The sequence below is a fragment of the Paraphaeosphaeria sporulosa genome (assembly GCF_001642045.1).
Source record: "Paraphaeosphaeria sporulosa strain AP3s5-JAC2a unplaced genomic scaffold CC84scaffold_13, whole genome shotgun sequence".
Classification (NCBI taxonomy): domain Eukaryota; kingdom Fungi; phylum Ascomycota; class Dothideomycetes; order Pleosporales; family Didymosphaeriaceae; genus Paraphaeosphaeria; species Paraphaeosphaeria sporulosa.
The window spans coordinates 881,107-897,655 of NW_017253372.1; the positions used below are offsets into that span (position 1 = coordinate 881,107).

The window sequence follows — 16,549 nt, forward strand, 5'->3', positions numbered from 1 at the left end:
CCAAAATTTCTGGCGGTGACTGTTGATAGCGGAGAGATAAAAGGTGCCCCACCGCCGCCAACAGCCCGTGTATCTGCAGTCTCCACGTTTCTTCTTGCCATTGAACCCTAATAAATTTCGACATATACCCCATTCGCACACAATGGCCAAGGGAAGGGTTTGTCTCGCCTACTCTGGTACGTGAGCGTCTCTCCGTCGAACTCTGGTCCTGCGATGACGTTTGTTGAGTGTGGGACGATAGAGGGGTGCGCGACTGACATTGACTCATAGGCGGTCTTGATACCTCGACCATCTTGAAATGGCTTATCGGTAGGCATCACAACGCACTGAGGAAATATGCAGGCTAAGCGATGGCAGAGGAGGGCTACGAGGTCGTGTGCTTCCTTGCCAACGTCGGACAGGATGAGCCCTGGGAGGAGGTAGAGAAGAAGGCGCTCAAGATCGGCGCGTTGAAGATGGTATGATTGCTTCCAGGCCCCTTTGCTGTCCATAGAATGAGAGACTGATTGTGTGTGTTTTAGGTTATACTTGACCTTCGCCGGGAATTCGTCGAAGAGCTGTGCTTCCGCGCGGTCCAGTGCAACGCCAGCTATGAGGGCCGTTACCTGCTCGGTACGAGTCTCGCTCGCCCCGTCATTGCGCGTGCGCAAATCAAGGTTGCCCAGGACGAAGGGTGCGGGTGGGTGAGTCACGGTTGCACAGGCAAGGGCAACGACCAGGTGCGATTCGAGTTGGCATTGTGAGTGAATCTCTACCCAGACGGTACATTGGCGTGCAAGCAGTGTTGATATGGAACAGCTACACACTCCAGCCCTCAATCAAGGTCATCGCGCCCTGGAGGCTGCCCGAGTTCTGCGACAAATTCAAGGGCCGCCAGGACCTCCTCGACTACGCCGCCGAGCATAACATCCCCGTCACATCCACAAAGGCAAAGCCGTGGTCCATGGACGCAAACCTTGCACACTGCAGCTACGAAGCCGGTATCCTCGAAGACCCCGACAAGTCGCCCCCGGATGACATGTGGACCATGACCGACTCGCCGCTCAACGCCCCCAACGAGCCCCAAAACATCACCATCAAGTTCGAGAAGGGTATCCCGATCGCCGTCGTGGCCGGCGACAAGACCTACACCGACAGTGTCGAGCTCTTTGAGTTCCTCAACAAGGTCGGCTACACGCACGGCATCGGCCGCATCGACATCGTCGAGAACCGCTTCATCGGCCTCAAGTCTCGTGGTTGCTACGACTCTCCCGCCATGACCATCCTCCGCCTCGCCCATCTCGATCTTGAGGGTCTCGTCATGGACGCCCAGGTCCGCGCCCTCCGCGACCAGTTCGTCTCCCACAGCTGGAGCTACCAGCTCTACAACGGCATGTACTTCAGCCCCGAGCGCGAGTTCGTCGAGAACTCGCTGCTCTTCAGCCAGAAGCGCGTCAACGGCGAGGTGAGGCTGAGCCTCTACAAGGGTAACACATATGTGCTCGGACGATCAAGCCAGACGGAAAAGCTGTACAGCGAGGAGGAGGCGTCCATGGACACCCTGGACAACTTCAGCCCCATGGACACGACCGGTTTTATCGCCATCCAGAGCATCCGCCTGAAGAAATACGGCCTGCAGCAGCTAGAGGCTGGTGCGAGCGGCTTCTCCGTCGGCCGCGACAACTTCATTAGGGACCAGGCTCATTAAGGCCCAGGCTTAAGCGGTATGGGAGTGGCGTCGGGTATAACAAAAAACAGGGATATTGTAGAACAGTTTCTATTTCGGAATGCCCATACCTTGAGACTTCATTGGCCCTTGTAGTCTACATTCATCAAGTTTGCTAAACGATACGCAGGTTGCTACCGTGTACACGCGTCGATATCTCTCCCATCTTCTCTACTTTCTTGTCAAACCCCGCAGCCACTCGCCGGCACTCTTCGCCATCTCCGTCGCCTTCTTCTCCATCCCTACGAGTCCAGCCACCATGAACAAATCATGACAAACTCCCTCGGTGATATCCAGATGCACCGCATTCCCCTCCTTTCTCATCATCTCGGCCCACTCCTTTCCATCAAAGTACAGAACCTCTGCCCCACCCACGTTCACATACAGCGGCACCGGCGTCCGGAACCCACTCACCTTCGCATTCGCATACGGGTTGCTCGCGATGATGCTCGGCCCTGCCAGCGGCGGATCCTGCCCCGCGAACGCACACACGCCCCACGACGTGAAGGACGGCTCGATGTAGTCGGATCCATAGTGCGGATTTGTCCGCACAAACGACGTGTCCCCGTCGGTAGGATTGATCCAGGGACTCCACAGAAGTGCGGCGCCGGGCGGCGGTATGTCGAGCTCGCCGCCATACGCATCGATGTAGCGTAGCAGGGCAATCGCGCAGTTTGCGCCCGCCGAGTCGCCGCCCAGGATGACCCTCTCAGCCGGCACTTTGAGCTCGTGTAGAACGAAGAGGTACGCCGTCAGCGCGTCCTGGAGCGCGGCGGGGAACGGGTTCGACGCTGGACCCGCCGGCAGCGTTGACAGGCGGTACTGCGGGCACACGACATGCGTCGCGGGCGTGTGCTTCAGCAGACTGCGCGCCAGGTATCCCGTTGCTTCTGTGCGGCCGTCGCCAACGACGTACGCCCCGCCGTGGATGTGCACAAGCACCCGCGTGTCCGCCGCCACGCCGCCAGCCTCCAGCCGCGCGGGATACCACGTCGCGCCGACGTCGCCGGGCTGCACCGTCTGCGCGTTCGCCAGCATCGGCCCCTTGAACTTGCCCGCGTCTTCCGCTCTGTGCGCAATCACTGCGAACCGCGCGCCCTCCTTACCCGGCGTGAGCGGCAGCGGCGTACGCATCCGGACCACCGATACAACGGAGATGAAGGCGCGCGTCATGCGCAGCGCGAGCGCCTGGCGGAAGCTCCATGCGGGGTGTTGGCGGACGAGCGTGTACTTTGCGATCCAGAAGGGGAGCTTGGCGAGGTTGACAAGGAGCGCAGCGACGACGTAGAGGGTTTTGAAGGGCTGTGTGGCGAGGACGTTGCCGAGGGTCGCCATTGCGAGGAGGGTGAGGGGTGGTTGTACAACGACTCCACGGTCGTGGGCGCGTGAGTATCAGGTCGTCGAGCTCGCTGCCGGAGCTTTAATAGGGCAAAAAGATTTGGAATCTAGGTCTTGCTTGGTAGCTCGGGCTGGGCTTCGCCATGTGTCAGACAGCGCGGAGAGTCGGGCGCGGTCCAGACGCAATACCAGACACAGTTGAAGATGACGATCGGCTAGTGTGGAGTTGGGGCATGTGGAGTCGTTGGAGTACTGCGGAGGAGCAAGCAAAGAGCCTCGGCACGTCCAGAGCATGTTACTATGGTAAACAGCCTAAATGGGCGTCGCTGCCCATCGGCGCTGACGCTTTATCCTGCCTGGGACAATGGGCCAGAGTCAGCGTGCGCGATGGCGTGGTTTGTACTTACGGACAGGCAGAGGGTAGGTGGAGCTTACACTTGGTTTGCGGCATTTCACGTGGTTAGGGTGTTCTAGTAAGCTGGACGTAGGCTGCTGAGCGCCAGATGATTTGCGGCTGAATGTGCTCAAGCTACCTACATATCAAGAATTGAAATCAAATTCCAAACTGAGAAACTAGACCCTTGACCCGTTGCGATGCAGCTAGGACGCCGCCTCAATGATGCGGTAAGCAGGTACAGCAACGGTCGTTGCCAAAAAGCTTCCAGGTATTGCCTACCTTGAGACGGCATCCCCAGGACACAGAGTCCACGCAGCACTGCAACTCTCGCATCACCACTGTTTCTTTTGAAAGCCTCGAGAAAATATCTTCGTGAGAGATGCAGACTGTGAGAGATGCAGACGTTCCCACACACCAATTGCGAAGGAAGCGACCATGAACAAAAAGTGCTCGGAAGCTCTGTAGCTCCCGCGTAGTGATTCTCGGGGTCGCTGTAAAGACCACTTATCCGCGCCTCGAATGCTGAACGATGATATGAGACCAGATGTAGAGAAAGCAGCGACGCGGAAGCGAGTGGTTCACTGAACGACAGCTAAGGGCGACGACCGCTTTGCGTGATATCCTGCATCTCGTCCGTGAGAGGGGTGGAGGTAGGACCGAATGAAGCCGACGAATTAAAGAGGGGCGCCGCGTAGCCGTGTGAGCCTTGGGAAGCAGCGATCTTGTTCCCGTGTTTCTCGTACAAGGCATCGAGTTCGCGCCGTCCTTGAACAAGCGCATCCCTCATCGCCAAAAGCTCCTTGCGTCGCGCCGCGTGTTGTGATGGCTCTGCGAGAAGCTCCATGGCCTTGCGAGTGCCGTTCTCGTCATGTATGCCCAGAGTCTCCTCCATCTCGTCGCGCAATCTGGATCGCAGGCGTGTGAAGAGCTTTGACTCGACTCGCATGCAGACGGAGTCGTGGAAACGACGAACTGCGAGTACATAGTAGCTGGTGATCTGGGCTACGACATCGACCTCGACCTCGTACGGCTCCTCTTTGAGTCGACTGCAGAGACTCTCGTTCTTGAGAATCTTTTCCTTGCTGGGTACTTTGTCTGGACCAACGACCTTTGCCATCTCCTCCATGTAAACCTTAAGGCGAGTGTCGAAACGCGCGTTGCGATACTTCTCACACATGGAGTTCTTCTCACCGTTAAAGATGGCCTTGTGAAACGTGTATGGGCCTTCAATCTCATCGTTGAAAGCGTCGCCGGCCATTGTCCGCTGTTCCACCAGACTGGTGTCCAAAATGCTCTCCACAATTCGCCAGGCCTCGATGTAGAGTCGTGTTTCTCTTCGCGGCTGGAAGTGTTGCTCGAAGCTCATGCGGAAGAAGGTCTTGAGACGGTTTTCTAGGTCAACAAAGAGTTTGCTCATGGGAACACTCCAATGAGCAATACTCTGCTTAACTAGATCGTCCACCACTTTCGGTTCGATGTGGCCGGGTATTTTGGACTGTGAATTGGCACTCAAGTGCTCACAAACCTCGTCAAGCTGGAATACCTTGCGCTTGTCATTGTAGTCGACGCCATGAACCGGCCGTGTCTTTGCGGGAGTAGGGATCGGGGGCACGGAGAAGCGACTCTTTTTGTTTGAAGTGGGCGTGGGTGTGTCGAGCTTGCGCTTGTTTGGCGGTGTTTCCGGGAGTACACTATCTCTCATATATTCATCTTCATCTCCATCCGACAGATAAAGAGGATCATCGGATGATCTGCCTGCAAGCGTGGGGGTGTAAAGGCCAAAATCCTGCTGACCGCGCCTCACCATAGTCGGTCTCATTGCGTCAAGACCTTCGAGAAACGCCTCACGCAAGGTTTTCCAACAGCTTCTCCACTCTTTGCAAGGATAGGCCCCCTCCACTTCTTTCTGAACGTGCCATGAGAACGCGTTGATCAGATCCATGATGATTCTCGTAGCTCCATAGTTTGGTGGTGGCTCGGGTATCAGCTTCAGCTTTGCCTCGACGTCATCCAGGCGTAGCTGAACCTGCTCGTAGATCCCTGGAAGCGCCTTCACCATCTGACCAGCCAGCTTCTCAGAGAGGAACTGTTGCAGATTGGCAGTGCCAAAACGTCCACTGTGGGACTGTAGACTGGTGCACCACGGTTCTTGGGTTGTGAAAAAGCACTGTTCGTGCAGTCGTGCTTCGTGGTGGGTGAGCCGATTGTTGAGAGCGACTTGGTCGGGATTCTTGACAACGAAGTATCCGTGGCCGAACTTAAGCTCGGCGTTGCTCAACACCTTCTGTAGCGGCTCATACGAGCTTCCTGCTGGGAGGAGATCAGGTTTTGTGAGCACACCTAAAGATATTAGCGTATGCCACCATGTTGACCATGCACAACTAACCTATGCACCGCTCTCCAGCACCCCACCTGGTACGTGCATACCCAGAGGCAATAGATGTGGCTATGTCCGCAGCCAAAGAGCAAGCCACTAAGACGATTGCATCTCGGTCTTCAACAAAACCTTGCACGAGTTGCTTGACAAGTTTGACATCGTCCGGGTATTCTGACTGACTGATGATGCCTGGAGGATGTTAGTGAAACATGCGATAAAGATTATGGGGGTACACGTACCTGGCAGATCGTAGAACGATAGATTGGGTAATGTTGGAGCCGACAAGTGTATGCACACAATGTTCGGGCTAAAATTGACTTTAGTAGTCTGCTCGGGGTCAAAGGGGGGCCTTCGACCCTGGGCGAACATCGACGCATCCTCCAACGGGTGCACGAGAGCTGATTGAGCTCGTCTAATGACCTCTTCGAGTTCTTCTGGAGAGTCACACGCGGCAAATGGTACTTCTGCAACATTGATATTCGGTTCCCACCCCGGAAACTTCGCACTTCGAGCCACGCCTTTGTATACATAGCTCAGTCGCAAGGTAACTCGAGCATGCCAACCCGCTTGTGGGTCGCCGGCACACTCCAGCTTGATGAAACTGTGTCAAGTAAGTGTCCTGCTTCCTACAGCGAGACTTGTCATAGCTTACAGGGGGCAACGTGTGCAAGTGCCGCCGGCGCGAGGGGTGCGAACGCCAGAGATGGCTTCGATCACAGACGACTTGCCTGACGACTGTTCTCCCAAGACCACGCATTTTGGCAACGGAATAGACTGCTGCTGCAGGCCTAGACCCTCTAAGCGACTGATGACTGAGATAACCTCCTTCATATGTGTGCCGAGAATATCGGACTCGCTACACAGCGTCGCGGGGGAATTGTCGCATCCATCGCCATCTGAAAGGTCAGCAATGCAAAGAGGACGTGTGGGAAATACGTACTAGTGGGCTGCCGAATGGCCAGCGGTTCTGAAGACTGGCTCAGCCGCGAGCGCTCCGTACGAGGAGATACGGTCTCGGTCTTTTGGGGCGTGGCGTAACCGATCCCATCACTGAGGAGATCGCCAATGGACTCGTCAAATATTGTAGTACCAGAACTTGGCTGTGGTAGCTGCGGGGGCTGTTGCTGATGTCGCCCCCGCGTGGTTCTCGTCGGCCCTCCCATTGCGGCGTCGAGTGGTTGTGGAAAGTTCCCAGTACGCAACTAGTGAGGGAGAGAGCGGGGAGTTGGGGAGACTGTGGGATTTAAAAACGAAGCGAGGGGCGCCAAAAGCCGCGGTGAAGCGCAAGAAGCGTCGCTGAAGTCGTGGTGAAGCAGTCGAAGCAAACGATAGAAAGCGCCAAGGCTGCACCCGGCCAACAACGAATGGCAGTCCGTCAAACTGGGTGCCGTCTCGACCACTGTGTTGAGCTACTGTGCAGAGACGGCTATGGAGGACTGTACAAGAGGAACGTAAACATGTAGTGTGACATGTGTGGAGGAGTCATACGTGCAGGAAAGTGGGACAAAAGAAATGAGAGGGGCCATGAAGATCGAGATGGCAAGGACAGGTGAGTGCGAGTTGCGGATGTTCACGTTCGCCTTGGTCTCATGGCAGGGGAGCTCACCGTCTCTCACCTGCTTGGCGTTCTCACCACCAAGTCTTCCTCTCTCTTGCGCAAGATACACGTGAGTGGCCGCCCGGAGCGCTGCCTGAGTCCAGACCCAGTCAACGAGGCGTGGCTCGACTGGTCGTGGCGTTGAGTACGCACCCGAAGTGACAGAAGTCCAACTTTGGTCTCGCATTGATGAAAGCAGGCTGCACGGCCTGCCATTCGCGGCGACATGAACACCGAGTGCAAGCCGAGGCCTTTGCCAGTCGTATGTATAACAGTCAGTGCTGGAGCGAACTGGGTTACTATACGGCTTCACACTGGACCTGTTGCTATATCGCCGGTGTTCACCTTCCCCTAAGAGCCTGCATCGTGATAGCGTCCAGGCCCGCATTCGCGCTGAGCTGAGTCGTGGAGCTGGGATAACCAAGCCGCATGCACGTACATGGAACACAAGACATGGATTGGGCAAGTGTTGACATGGCGGTGCAGCAAGTCGGGGCATGCGACGAGCAGTCGTCGCGGTGGAAGCAATGATGTCGGCCCGGTCCCGGCCGACTGTCACGTGCCGCGGCCCCGATTCAATTGGATTGGCGTCAGCGGCCAGGGTCGCTCGAGAAAAGTTGAGCGCATCACTCAACACCAGCAACCCGCCCACAGCATCCCATCCGTCCTTGCCACGCCCGTCCGCGCTCCCGTCGTGCTTGCTTCTCTTTTCCCACACACTTCGCGATGGACCACACAAGAGATCCGTGCCCGTGGGTCATTCTCAATGACTTCGGCGGCGCATTCGCCATGGGGGTACGCGCTCCAATGCCACTCCATCTCCCAGGCTAACAACGCGACAGGCTGTCGGTGGTGCAGTGTGGCATGGCATCAAAGGCGTAAGCAGCTCCCGCCGCCCCATTGCTGGCGTCCTTGCCCCTAACTGTCGCGCAGTTCCGCAACTCCCCCTACGGCGAACGGCGCATCGGTGCCCTCACAGCGATAAAAGCCCGCGCGCCCGTGCTCGGCGGCAACTTCGGAGTCTGGGGAGGTCTTTTCAACACATACGACTGCGCCGTGAAGGGCATACGGAAGAAGGAGGACCCCTGGAACGCCATTATCGCCGGCTTCTTCACCGGTGGCTCGCTTGCTGTACGAGGAGGCTACAAGTCGATGCGCAACGGCGCGATATCATGCGCCATCTTGCTCGCCGTCATCGAAGGCGTCAGCATCGGCTTCAACAGGATGATGGCCGACAACACAAAGCTCGAGGCGCCGCCCATGCCAGCCCAGTCCGCACCGCCTGCCCCCAGCGGCGGCATGGCCGTGGCCGCCTAGACTCTTCGTTTCAACAACACACCCTTTGAGATTTGGCTTTAATGTATAAAGGCGGCGGGGGTTTTTCTGGATGTTTTGCATATCCCGCTGTCACGGCGGTCGGCGTTTACACTCTACTCAGGCTTCTGTGCAATACCTGTATCATATGTCATGGTCTGTACCGATAGCGTGGCGTCCCTAGACGGGGAGACGGGATTCTGGTCAACAAAAGAATTGCATGTTTCCTCATACCCTTGCTTCTGCTGCTCGTACGACTAGTGTTTGGCCGCTGCACTGACATCGCAGGACTGCAACACAACCCATAAACGAACTCGATCTGTCCATCCCGAACGGTCGGTGTGTCAGCACACAGCCATGGCCGCGTCGTTCCCTCTTGAGCTCATTCGCACGAACGAATGCGAACCCTCGATGACGAACGACACGCCTTTGCTCGTCATCCGCCATGCATACAGCGGAAGACCGAATTATCGAGATTTATACGCGTTTGGCCTCGAAAACCTAGATAGTGCAACAAGACTTTATAAGGTTCCACGACCACCAACCACGGCATCCGTCGCTATCTCTTGAAGCCTAGATCCAATCCTTACGCCTGCTACGTCTTTTCGTCTGATTGCGGCCATCGCGCTCAGACTTGCCGTTCCTACATTACGCCACTGCACCTGTGCGATTGCTCACGGAGCAATGTTTTGATGCCATGCACAATAAGCGGTCGTCGATGTGTACTGACATCATCAAACGCGCAAGCAATATATCCTCCCCTTGTACATGCGGCATCTACACCGGTGCAAATGCCGATACACAGGATGGCCGAGCTTATTGTGACCGCTGACATGCAGAAATTCGCTCTACCAACAAAATGCCAATTCCAGAAAGACTCGTTCGCCAGAACCACATGGTTGAGCTATTGTGTAGAAGGCTGCGTCACGATGCGTGGAGAGGCCGGGCGTCATCTTATGAAGCGACCACAGGTAATGCTTACCACGCGGATGCACATATAGTTTTGACCGGTCTGAAGCATCGAATCTCAGGAGTTGCATTTACGGTAACGTCATAATCCTGATAGGATGATTCGTGCGATTGCCCATCTGCGCGTGTCTTCGCACCGGCTATGGATTTCTGCACTGGATCCACGCCTGTTCTCACTGTACATCTTGTCCAATGTGATGTCACACTGCGCTCGCACATTTGGCATCTTGCACGTTTCCTGCGGTTGGTCTCGGGTCATATGTCCAAGTAACATATATCTACCATAGCCACCACGGCCTGCCTTGGGATTCAAGTACCCACCGAGAAACGAAATTTACCAAACATGAAACCCCCTGAGCACTTCCTCGCTCTCCTGTCCGGCGCATGGGTCATCCACAACTCGACATCGTGCGTACACCAATCCCATCACCACCCCCCAACGACCAACAAACTCACCCAGCCTCTACCCCAACGGTACCGTCGTCAAAGACCGCCCCACCGAAGGGGCTCAGGGCCCCAACGGCACTGGCATAATCCTTTGTACGTACTTTGTCCCTTCATCCGCCGTCAGTCACCCTGAGCGCACCAGACCACCCGTCCATGCACATGTCCGCCATCCTCACGCCCACACTCCCGGCCTACCGCCCGCAGAACCTCCACTATGGAAAGTTTGAAAACACGACCGACGCCGAGTGGGCCGTGCTCGGCAAGCACAATCTCGCGTATGCGGCGCCCTTCACGCTGTCCGTGTTGCCGGAGGAAGAAGAGGATGACGGCGTGGTGGTGCATGGCCCGCTGCTGTGCAATGTGCCGAGCTACGATGGGAGCTACTTCAGGAGGAATTTCACGATACTGGGCAGGGACGGGGAGTACGGGGGGTGGCTGAGGCTGGTTATCAGGAACGAAACTAGCGGGAATAGGGAGGTACTTGTGTGGAGGAAGCGAGAGTAGGTTGACATCCCATCTCAGTTCAAGTCATCAGCAGCTCTACATAGATTTTGCCGCGGTGTCACTGCCGACAAGTGTCTGTGATTCCCCTCCCCCACGGCCGTCACTTCTCCACCAGCACGCACGAGTACGAGCTTAGTTCGCCACGGCTACGTCTGCGGTGACATCTCCAAGGACCACGGCGTGACCTCCACGCCCGCAAAGCTGTCAAACATGCGTCCAGCGTGCTGAGTGGCTTGGAAGCGTTGAAAATGAGCGTATGAGACCACTCCCTCGCCCCCCACGCTCTCGAGACTGGGGCCCCTTTCCTTGCTCGCTTCAACGAGGCTTTGCACGGCTGCTTCGCTGTGCGCGTGCGACCTTGGTGGCAGCCAAAACATCTGATCTCCAGCCTCCTGCTCTTCGCTTTGTCGAGTGCCAGTCGTTGCGAGCGTGGGTTCATGTCGTGTGATCTTCTGTTGTAGATCAAGGATGCGTGGAGGGAGCACTGTTCCAACGCTTCGCACAGTAGATCTTTGCTGGCGAGGAGCCACGCCAATGTTGAATTATAAAACATCTTTCAGAGGCTTTGATCGTGTAGCCGTAAGGGAGGTAGTGCTTCGAAAGCATGGAGCCATTGTGAAGTCGCACCAGGGTCCTTGGAGACGCGTTGGCTCAAGGTCAGATTTCTGATGACTGGGCTCTAGAGGCCAGAGCGGAACGAGGGAATGTTGGAGAGGAGTTGGGCAGTCCTGGGCAGTAGAGTGAGGGTGCTGTTGGTAGAGACAGTTGATGTAATTTAGCTGGTGGACGGAATACTAATTAATCGCAGGTGTTTGAAGAAAGAGCCCAGCACGTGTCAGCGTACAGACCCCAAAACTTGTGGAGCGCGCCAGGCCCCCAATGACCTCACTAGCCCTCCACAGCCTCACCCGGCTGTGCTCAGGCGCCTTACCCTATAGGATCAGCTATTCGCTATCGTAGATTAGCACTGGAGAGAGCCACAAGCTGTTGGACATGTCAACGGCGTTCAGAGTGGAGCGCCTGTTGGCGTCAGAGTTCAGAAACCAGGAATCCATCCCTCCAGTTTCACAGCGGTCGGAGCACCTCGTATTGAGAAGCTGAACGCCCAGCCACGCGCGTCGCAAGCCCCTCTGCGAAATCAACTGCCCCAGCACCTCCTTCTTCTTCTATAACCATAGTAGTCATGTTATCGCAACGAGGTACCGGTAGTCCCTGCGCGCCATGCGCGCGGCCAACGTGCTGCACATACTAACGCGCTATCAGGCATCGCAGTGCGCCCCGGTGCAATCGACTTCTCCGCGCTCACTGGTCTTGCGCCCTCATCCCTCGTAGCGCGCGCCTCTGCAGCCGACACAACTCGAAGAATCTGGATAATCACAGGCGTCGTTATGCTCGTCAGTCTCATCATCATCGGCATCTTCTGCGCCGTTGTGCTGTGCCTCATGCACAAGAAGAAGAGGCAGCGGCAGAAACAGCGCATTGATCTGGGCGCGTCGAACGCGAACCATAGGTACCGTCCTGTGGATAACATGGAGCTGGAATATGGAGGCGTGCAGGAGTTGCCGGCAGAAAACAGCTTTGGTGGCGGTGGGGCAAAGTCAGAGTTGAGGAGTGACTTCAACGAGGTCCCGAGAGTACAGCAGTTGGATGGGTTTGTGGCGGCGCCGAAACCGAGTGCGCTGCCAGCGGAGTTGCCCTCGGCTACTTCATACAAGAACGACTACCACAGATGAGGCTCGGGGTTCGTATGTGAAATTCATCGCATGCGTTGCACAACAGGAATCCATCTCGGCCAGCCCAAGTCGTGTCGGGTTTGCAGGGCGGCAAGCTTGACAGTGCCCCCGCGTTGCATCGCCAGCCGTGGGAAGAGGCTCAACTCGTGGACTACACGAGTCTTCGATTCCGACGATAGCCAACGGCGTTGGTGGTCAGGTAGGCTGCGCCAATGGTTCTAGGTATTCTTCATAGGAGGCTGCAGCGATTCGTCGAACCGTTTGCACTTGCGGCAGATCCAATCAAGGACGTGGTGTACCAATGCGAGGCTATGACCAATACAACACCTTCCATGCTCAAAACCTGATCTCTCCTTGTTTCGATGCCATCGTCTTCGCATATCCATATTCACAGCTTCAATTGCTAAACTAGTAATATTGCCGATCATGGCAGCCTCTCCTTGTTCTGAGGGCCTGTAGCCTACGACCTCTTCCGAACGAAGGAGCAGGACGTCGATCGTCACCTCGATAGACCTTCGCGGCTTCTTCTTTACTGCAACACCACATATTGGCAAAGAGAAGAAACAGCTTACTGGAGTCGCACATCAACATGGCTCAACAGGTGAGTCCTCTGGTGAGACCGTAGGTAATTAGAGAAAATCTCTGCTTTAGATCACAACTCTATATCGCAATCTGGATCACGACTGTGGTCGCATTTGTGACCTCACGCCTCGCCTTCAGGAAGTCGGTCGTCAGGACACAACTCTTGTATCTCCCGGAGACTAGCTCAGCCAACAAGACAAAGCTACAGTACTTTGTATCCTCCCTCACCCACAACGCCCGCCCCTGGGACTCCCAGCTCACGCTCAACCACGACCCATCCACCGGCCGCGCAACGTACCTCCAACGCTGGGACCCCAACACCGAGAAACAGGTCCGAAACTTTGTGCACGACTGCGTGGAAGAAATGTTCAGTGTAGAGGGAGACTTGAGAGATCTGAATGGGAGAAAGAGTGGGTACGGGGAAGTAGTGTAGGGCGAGGACGGGGACGTCTGGACGAAGGGGTGTGATGCGTCTCGGAAGCCAGGGATGGAGCATGCGCGGTTCAGGAGCGACGAGAGTTGTTTGCTTTTTATAGTAATTGTGCGGAGAGGGCGAATTGAGTTACGCTTTCAAATGATAGTTTGGTAGCGAGGTTGGAGGAGCGGTCTGGAGGAGATAAGTTGGCGGGATCGCGGGCGAACAAAATCTGGTACGTGAGCTATATTGACTAAGTAAGAGAGAGCCATGATTTTGAGTTGCACCTCTTCTTTCTGCTCTTATGTCGAGCAGTGAACATACATGCTCGTGTTTTTATCCTGATGCGCGACCAATCTTTGATTGCTGGTGTCTATCCACTTTTTCTCCATGGCGTTTCCAGAATCTTATTCCAGGCGTATTGAGGAACGAAAGGTGCGATGTGTAGGATAGAGTGGGCACAGAATGTACTGCAGGGAAGTGGGAGCCGGCATTTATGCTAATTCGTTCATTGATCCGCCTTGTTCACCTGGTTGAGGTGGGTATCAATGCGTCGTATAACGCCCAACTATGCATGGTGTAGTGTACAGTATGCTATCATTATTTTACAGCCCCCGACAGGGTGCGAGGGCATTCCACTCCAGCTTCAGGCGCCGGCTGCTACCCCGTCTCTTGTCCGATTTCCGCATTGCGCTCGATATCGCCCGGGCAGTTTGTCGTAGGTACTCGATCCCGCGGATCAATGAGCCCATATCGCGGCGAAGTAGGATGCTAGGCGATGGCGTTGTCTATTTCTTTCCACGCTTCTGCTCGAGGAAGAGTACTTGTTTCCGCACTGTCGGATTGTTAGCCTGCCGTTCGAGAGAATCTGCACCATTCATTCTCTCATTTCGAGTTCGAGTATAGCCCCGTTTTCACGACAGTGTTGCAGTGTCCCTGGCTCAAGAAAGATAGTCGCCCGGAGTGGGTATCGTGCTAGTGTTGCGTACCGATGGGATCGTATTTCATCATGCTCAGAGGGCGGTGAACGCGCGGTCGCATCAACGTTCGGTAGTAGCCTGTCATCGCCATCGAGATGAGGCGCACCATGATGGTGCGAGACTTCGCTGCGGTGCACCGTCAGTCCAGTTCTGATGGCATTCGGCTAGGCATTGCGGCTTCGTTGCGGCATCGGGCACGCATGAAAGTGCTGCCCAAGAGCACTGTGACAGGCAGAGCGCGGGATACGTACCTTTCTTCGCCATTGTGAAGCGGCGTGGGGTTCTGCTGGCGTTCGGAGCAATACAACTGAGGTTTTCGAGATGCGATGCGCGAGGCGGCCGTCCTTGGCGTCTGGGCGTGAGCCAATCACAGCGTTCGGGGGTTGCGGCTACCCGCTCAAACATCGCTCCTCCCTTCCTGCTATCCTCGACATGTCACGTATCTTGCCTTGGATTCTGTCTACTTGTGCCGCCCACTGCACAAGGAAGACCTTTACAGGAGCATTTTTACGGACACAGATGAAGTCTCCGGTATGGTCACCTTTATTTGGTCGTAAATAAGTCCTGCGAGCGTATTAGATCTACTTCACGCATTGCGCTGCCAGGCACTTTTGGTCTGGGTAAGAGGTCGTTATTTCACAACTAATGTTAACCGTTTGGTAGGCACATGCGGCCTTCATGGAGCCAGGGCAGTAACAACACGCGAGGCGCATTGCAGATACTCATCGATGTTGGGGCCACAATGCGAGTGCGGATATCTAGGGCTTAAGACTACAGGCTGGCAAAGATAATCATAGCAAAATGTGGTCGGGCTGGAGCCCAGAACCCAAGGGGCCAATATCGAACTGGACGATGGGCGAGGTGGTGCAAGCCAAAGCACTTAGTGTGTGGCTACCACGTTACGTTGGTTGTCCATCAAGGCTGCTGGTCTCGAGCATGCAGTCGGACATCGCACAGCCACTGTGCGGCCATACGCGTCCATGGTACGTTGTGCATTGTAGGCGTGGGCGACAACAGTACTTGGTGTATATGACCCCCAAACACGTCCACACATCAAACTCACAAGCGCTTGATTCTTCGAGTTCGCCGGCAGCCCTCTCTCTACGAATCGTATCATCATCCTTCCCTCACTCAAAACAATCTTCGAAACACTCTGCGGCACAGCCAAAAGACAATTTGGGGGCTATTAATACTCTTCCCATGGCTCTAACGCATCGGCCAACCACGGTTCATACATCCCAATGCAACTGCCGCATCCGCACCCAAAGTCTCAGCCCTAACTCATCTCCTTATCGTATCCGCAGCCCGGCCTGTACGCCATTGTACAGAAAATGCACCTCAGCCGCACACAAGCGCGATATCACGTGCGCTGTGGCTGAACTACTTTGCACGGCACAGCCGCATCTACCCTGTCTGTCCAATCAGAACGCCATTTTCTGCCGCCCCTCAAGACAAGCACAGCCCTGAAGTTCGCGATAGCAGAGGGCAGGGATGCAGGCTGGTGTCGCAGGAGCTTGGGTCCATCGACGGCGCAAAAAGCCGTGGATGCCATGGCAGGATGGCTGGGTTGCCAACAACAAGCGGCCCCGCTGCCCGCTGGCGTCCGCTCCGTCTCCACCGGCACAGCGCTCTTCTAGCTTGTCGCGATGGGCGACGCACGATGGCTGGAGAATGCCGACTGAGGGCTGGTCTACGGCAGTGCTGAAGAGGTGTGGAGAGCGATCGCCCATCATGTGGAAAGGGTGGGTCACCGGTGAGGCTGCAAGGCCCAGCGTGCTGCAATGCAATGCAGCAGCTGCAAGCGAGGAATCCGGTCATGGAAAGTCGGTGAAACTCCACACCCATCTACTGCCGCGCGTGTCCAGTCACTCGTCGCATTCGCGAACGGATGGGTCCGGAGGGAGAGATCGCCGCGTTGCGACTTTGGACACGTTGAAGAAGAGCCGGGGACGTCCTGGATCGGACACTTGCGGAAAGGAAAAGTGCTATTGAGCCGCTATTATTTGCTGTGGGCTCTGTACTGCCCTAGGGTCCCGGGAGTGCAGGGAGCGACGATATGGAGCCGTGGGGTGGAAGGGCCGCAACCTGGAGAGCTGCCCAACGTTCGCAAGTTGAAACGTGGACTGTGGACGACAACTGTCGACGAGCACCGTAGACTATCGAGTGCCTGATCAATTGGAATGGTGTCCCA

At 55.9% G+C, this 16,549-nt stretch overlaps 11 protein-coding genes across 11 annotated transcripts; 6 read left to right on the top strand and 5 right to left on the bottom strand.

Annotated features, from left to right (window-relative positions):
* Positions 1 to 142: 142 nt before the first annotated feature.
* Positions 143 to 1,687, top strand: CC84DRAFT_1103203 (argininosuccinate synthase-like protein; the record flags this gene model as incomplete). The annotated part of the gene is made up of 5 exons (XM_018174999.1): positions 143 to 176; positions 271 to 309; positions 358 to 458; positions 522 to 739; positions 799 to 1,687. 5 exons carry the CDS (start codon positions 143 to 145, stop codon positions 1,685 to 1,687), a joined length of 1,281 nt encoding a protein of 426 aa, XP_018030573.1.
* Positions 1,666 to 3,536, bottom strand: CC84DRAFT_363551 (alpha/beta hydrolase fold-3 domain-containing protein). The gene has a single exon (XM_018185924.1). The coding sequence runs from the start codon at positions 3,038 to 3,040 to the stop codon at positions 1,877 to 1,879; it is 1,164 nt and encodes a 387-aa protein (XP_018030574.1). The 5' UTR covers positions 3,041 to 3,536; the 3' UTR covers positions 1,666 to 1,876.
* Positions 3,537 to 3,882: 346 nt separating this feature from the next.
* Positions 3,883 to 7,103, bottom strand: CC84DRAFT_363479 (uncharacterized protein). The gene is made up of 5 exons (XM_018185923.1): positions 6,758 to 7,103; positions 6,470 to 6,713; positions 6,057 to 6,418; positions 5,827 to 6,006; positions 3,883 to 5,780 (listed from the first exon to the last, which is right to left on the bottom strand). Exons 1-5 carry the CDS (start codon positions 6,978 to 6,980, stop codon positions 4,033 to 4,035), a joined length of 2,757 nt encoding a protein of 918 aa, XP_018030575.1. The 5' UTR covers positions 6,981 to 7,103; the 3' UTR covers positions 3,883 to 4,032.
* On the bottom strand, positions 7,104 to 8,317 carry CC84DRAFT_363478 (uncharacterized protein). Its single transcript, XM_018185922.1, has one exon. The coding sequence runs from the start codon at positions 7,911 to 7,913 to the stop codon at positions 7,227 to 7,229; it is 687 nt and encodes a 228-aa protein (XP_018030576.1). The 5' UTR covers positions 7,914 to 8,317; the 3' UTR covers positions 7,104 to 7,226.
* On the top strand, positions 8,141 to 8,962 carry CC84DRAFT_1130203 (mitochondrial import inner membrane translocase subunit tim-17; the record flags this gene model as incomplete). Its single annotated transcript, XM_018175852.1, has 3 exons — positions 8,141 to 8,209; positions 8,257 to 8,292; positions 8,348 to 8,962. 3 exons carry the CDS (start codon positions 8,141 to 8,143, stop codon positions 8,729 to 8,731), a joined length of 489 nt encoding a protein of 162 aa, XP_018030577.1. The 3' UTR covers positions 8,732 to 8,962.
* Positions 8,963 to 10,297: 1,335 nt separating this feature from the next.
* Positions 10,298 to 10,648, top strand: CC84DRAFT_1103237 (uncharacterized protein; the record flags this gene model as incomplete). The annotated part of the gene is made up of 1 exon (XM_018175002.1): positions 10,298 to 10,648. One exon carries the CDS (start codon positions 10,298 to 10,300, stop codon positions 10,646 to 10,648), a length of 351 nt encoding a protein of 116 aa, XP_018030578.1.
* Positions 10,649 to 10,698: 50 nt separating this feature from the next.
* CC84DRAFT_363594 (uncharacterized protein) lies at positions 10,699 to 11,500 on the bottom strand. Its single transcript, XM_018185925.1, has one exon. The coding sequence runs from the start codon at positions 11,199 to 11,201 to the stop codon at positions 10,749 to 10,751; it is 453 nt and encodes a 150-aa protein (XP_018030579.1). The 5' UTR covers positions 11,202 to 11,500; the 3' UTR covers positions 10,699 to 10,748.
* A 76-nt stretch (positions 11,501 to 11,576) lies between these two features.
* Positions 11,577 to 12,718, top strand: CC84DRAFT_1263899 (uncharacterized protein). Its single transcript, XM_018185268.1, has 2 exons — positions 11,577 to 11,847; positions 11,912 to 12,718. The coding sequence occupies exons 1-2, from the start codon at positions 11,832 to 11,834 to the stop codon at positions 12,379 to 12,381; spliced, it is 486 nt and encodes a 161-aa protein (XP_018030580.1). The 5' UTR covers positions 11,577 to 11,831; the 3' UTR covers positions 12,382 to 12,718.
* A 1,143-nt stretch (positions 12,719 to 13,861) lies between these two features.
* CC84DRAFT_1169048 (50S ribosomal protein L33) lies at positions 13,862 to 14,666 on the bottom strand. The gene is made up of 3 exons (XM_018179556.1): positions 14,610 to 14,666; positions 14,368 to 14,484; positions 13,862 to 14,213 (listed from the first exon to the last, which is right to left on the bottom strand). The coding sequence occupies exons 1-3, from the start codon at positions 14,620 to 14,622 to the stop codon at positions 14,167 to 14,169; spliced, it is 177 nt and encodes a 58-aa protein (XP_018030581.1). The 5' UTR covers positions 14,623 to 14,666; the 3' UTR covers positions 13,862 to 14,166.
* Positions 14,667 to 14,961: 295 nt separating this feature from the next.
* CC84DRAFT_363638 (uncharacterized protein) lies at positions 14,962 to 15,982 on the top strand. The gene has a single exon (XM_018185927.1). It carries the CDS (start codon positions 15,160 to 15,162, stop codon positions 15,823 to 15,825), a length of 666 nt encoding a protein of 221 aa, XP_018030582.1. The 5' UTR covers positions 14,962 to 15,159; the 3' UTR covers positions 15,826 to 15,982.
* CC84DRAFT_1181003 (uncharacterized protein) lies at positions 15,850 to 16,350 on the top strand (the record flags this gene model as incomplete). Its single annotated transcript, XM_018180523.1, has 1 exon — positions 15,850 to 16,350. The coding sequence occupies one exon, from the start codon at positions 15,850 to 15,852 to the stop codon at positions 16,348 to 16,350; it is 501 nt and encodes a 166-aa protein (XP_018030583.1).
* Between the last annotated feature and the right edge of the window lie 199 nt (positions 16,351 to 16,549).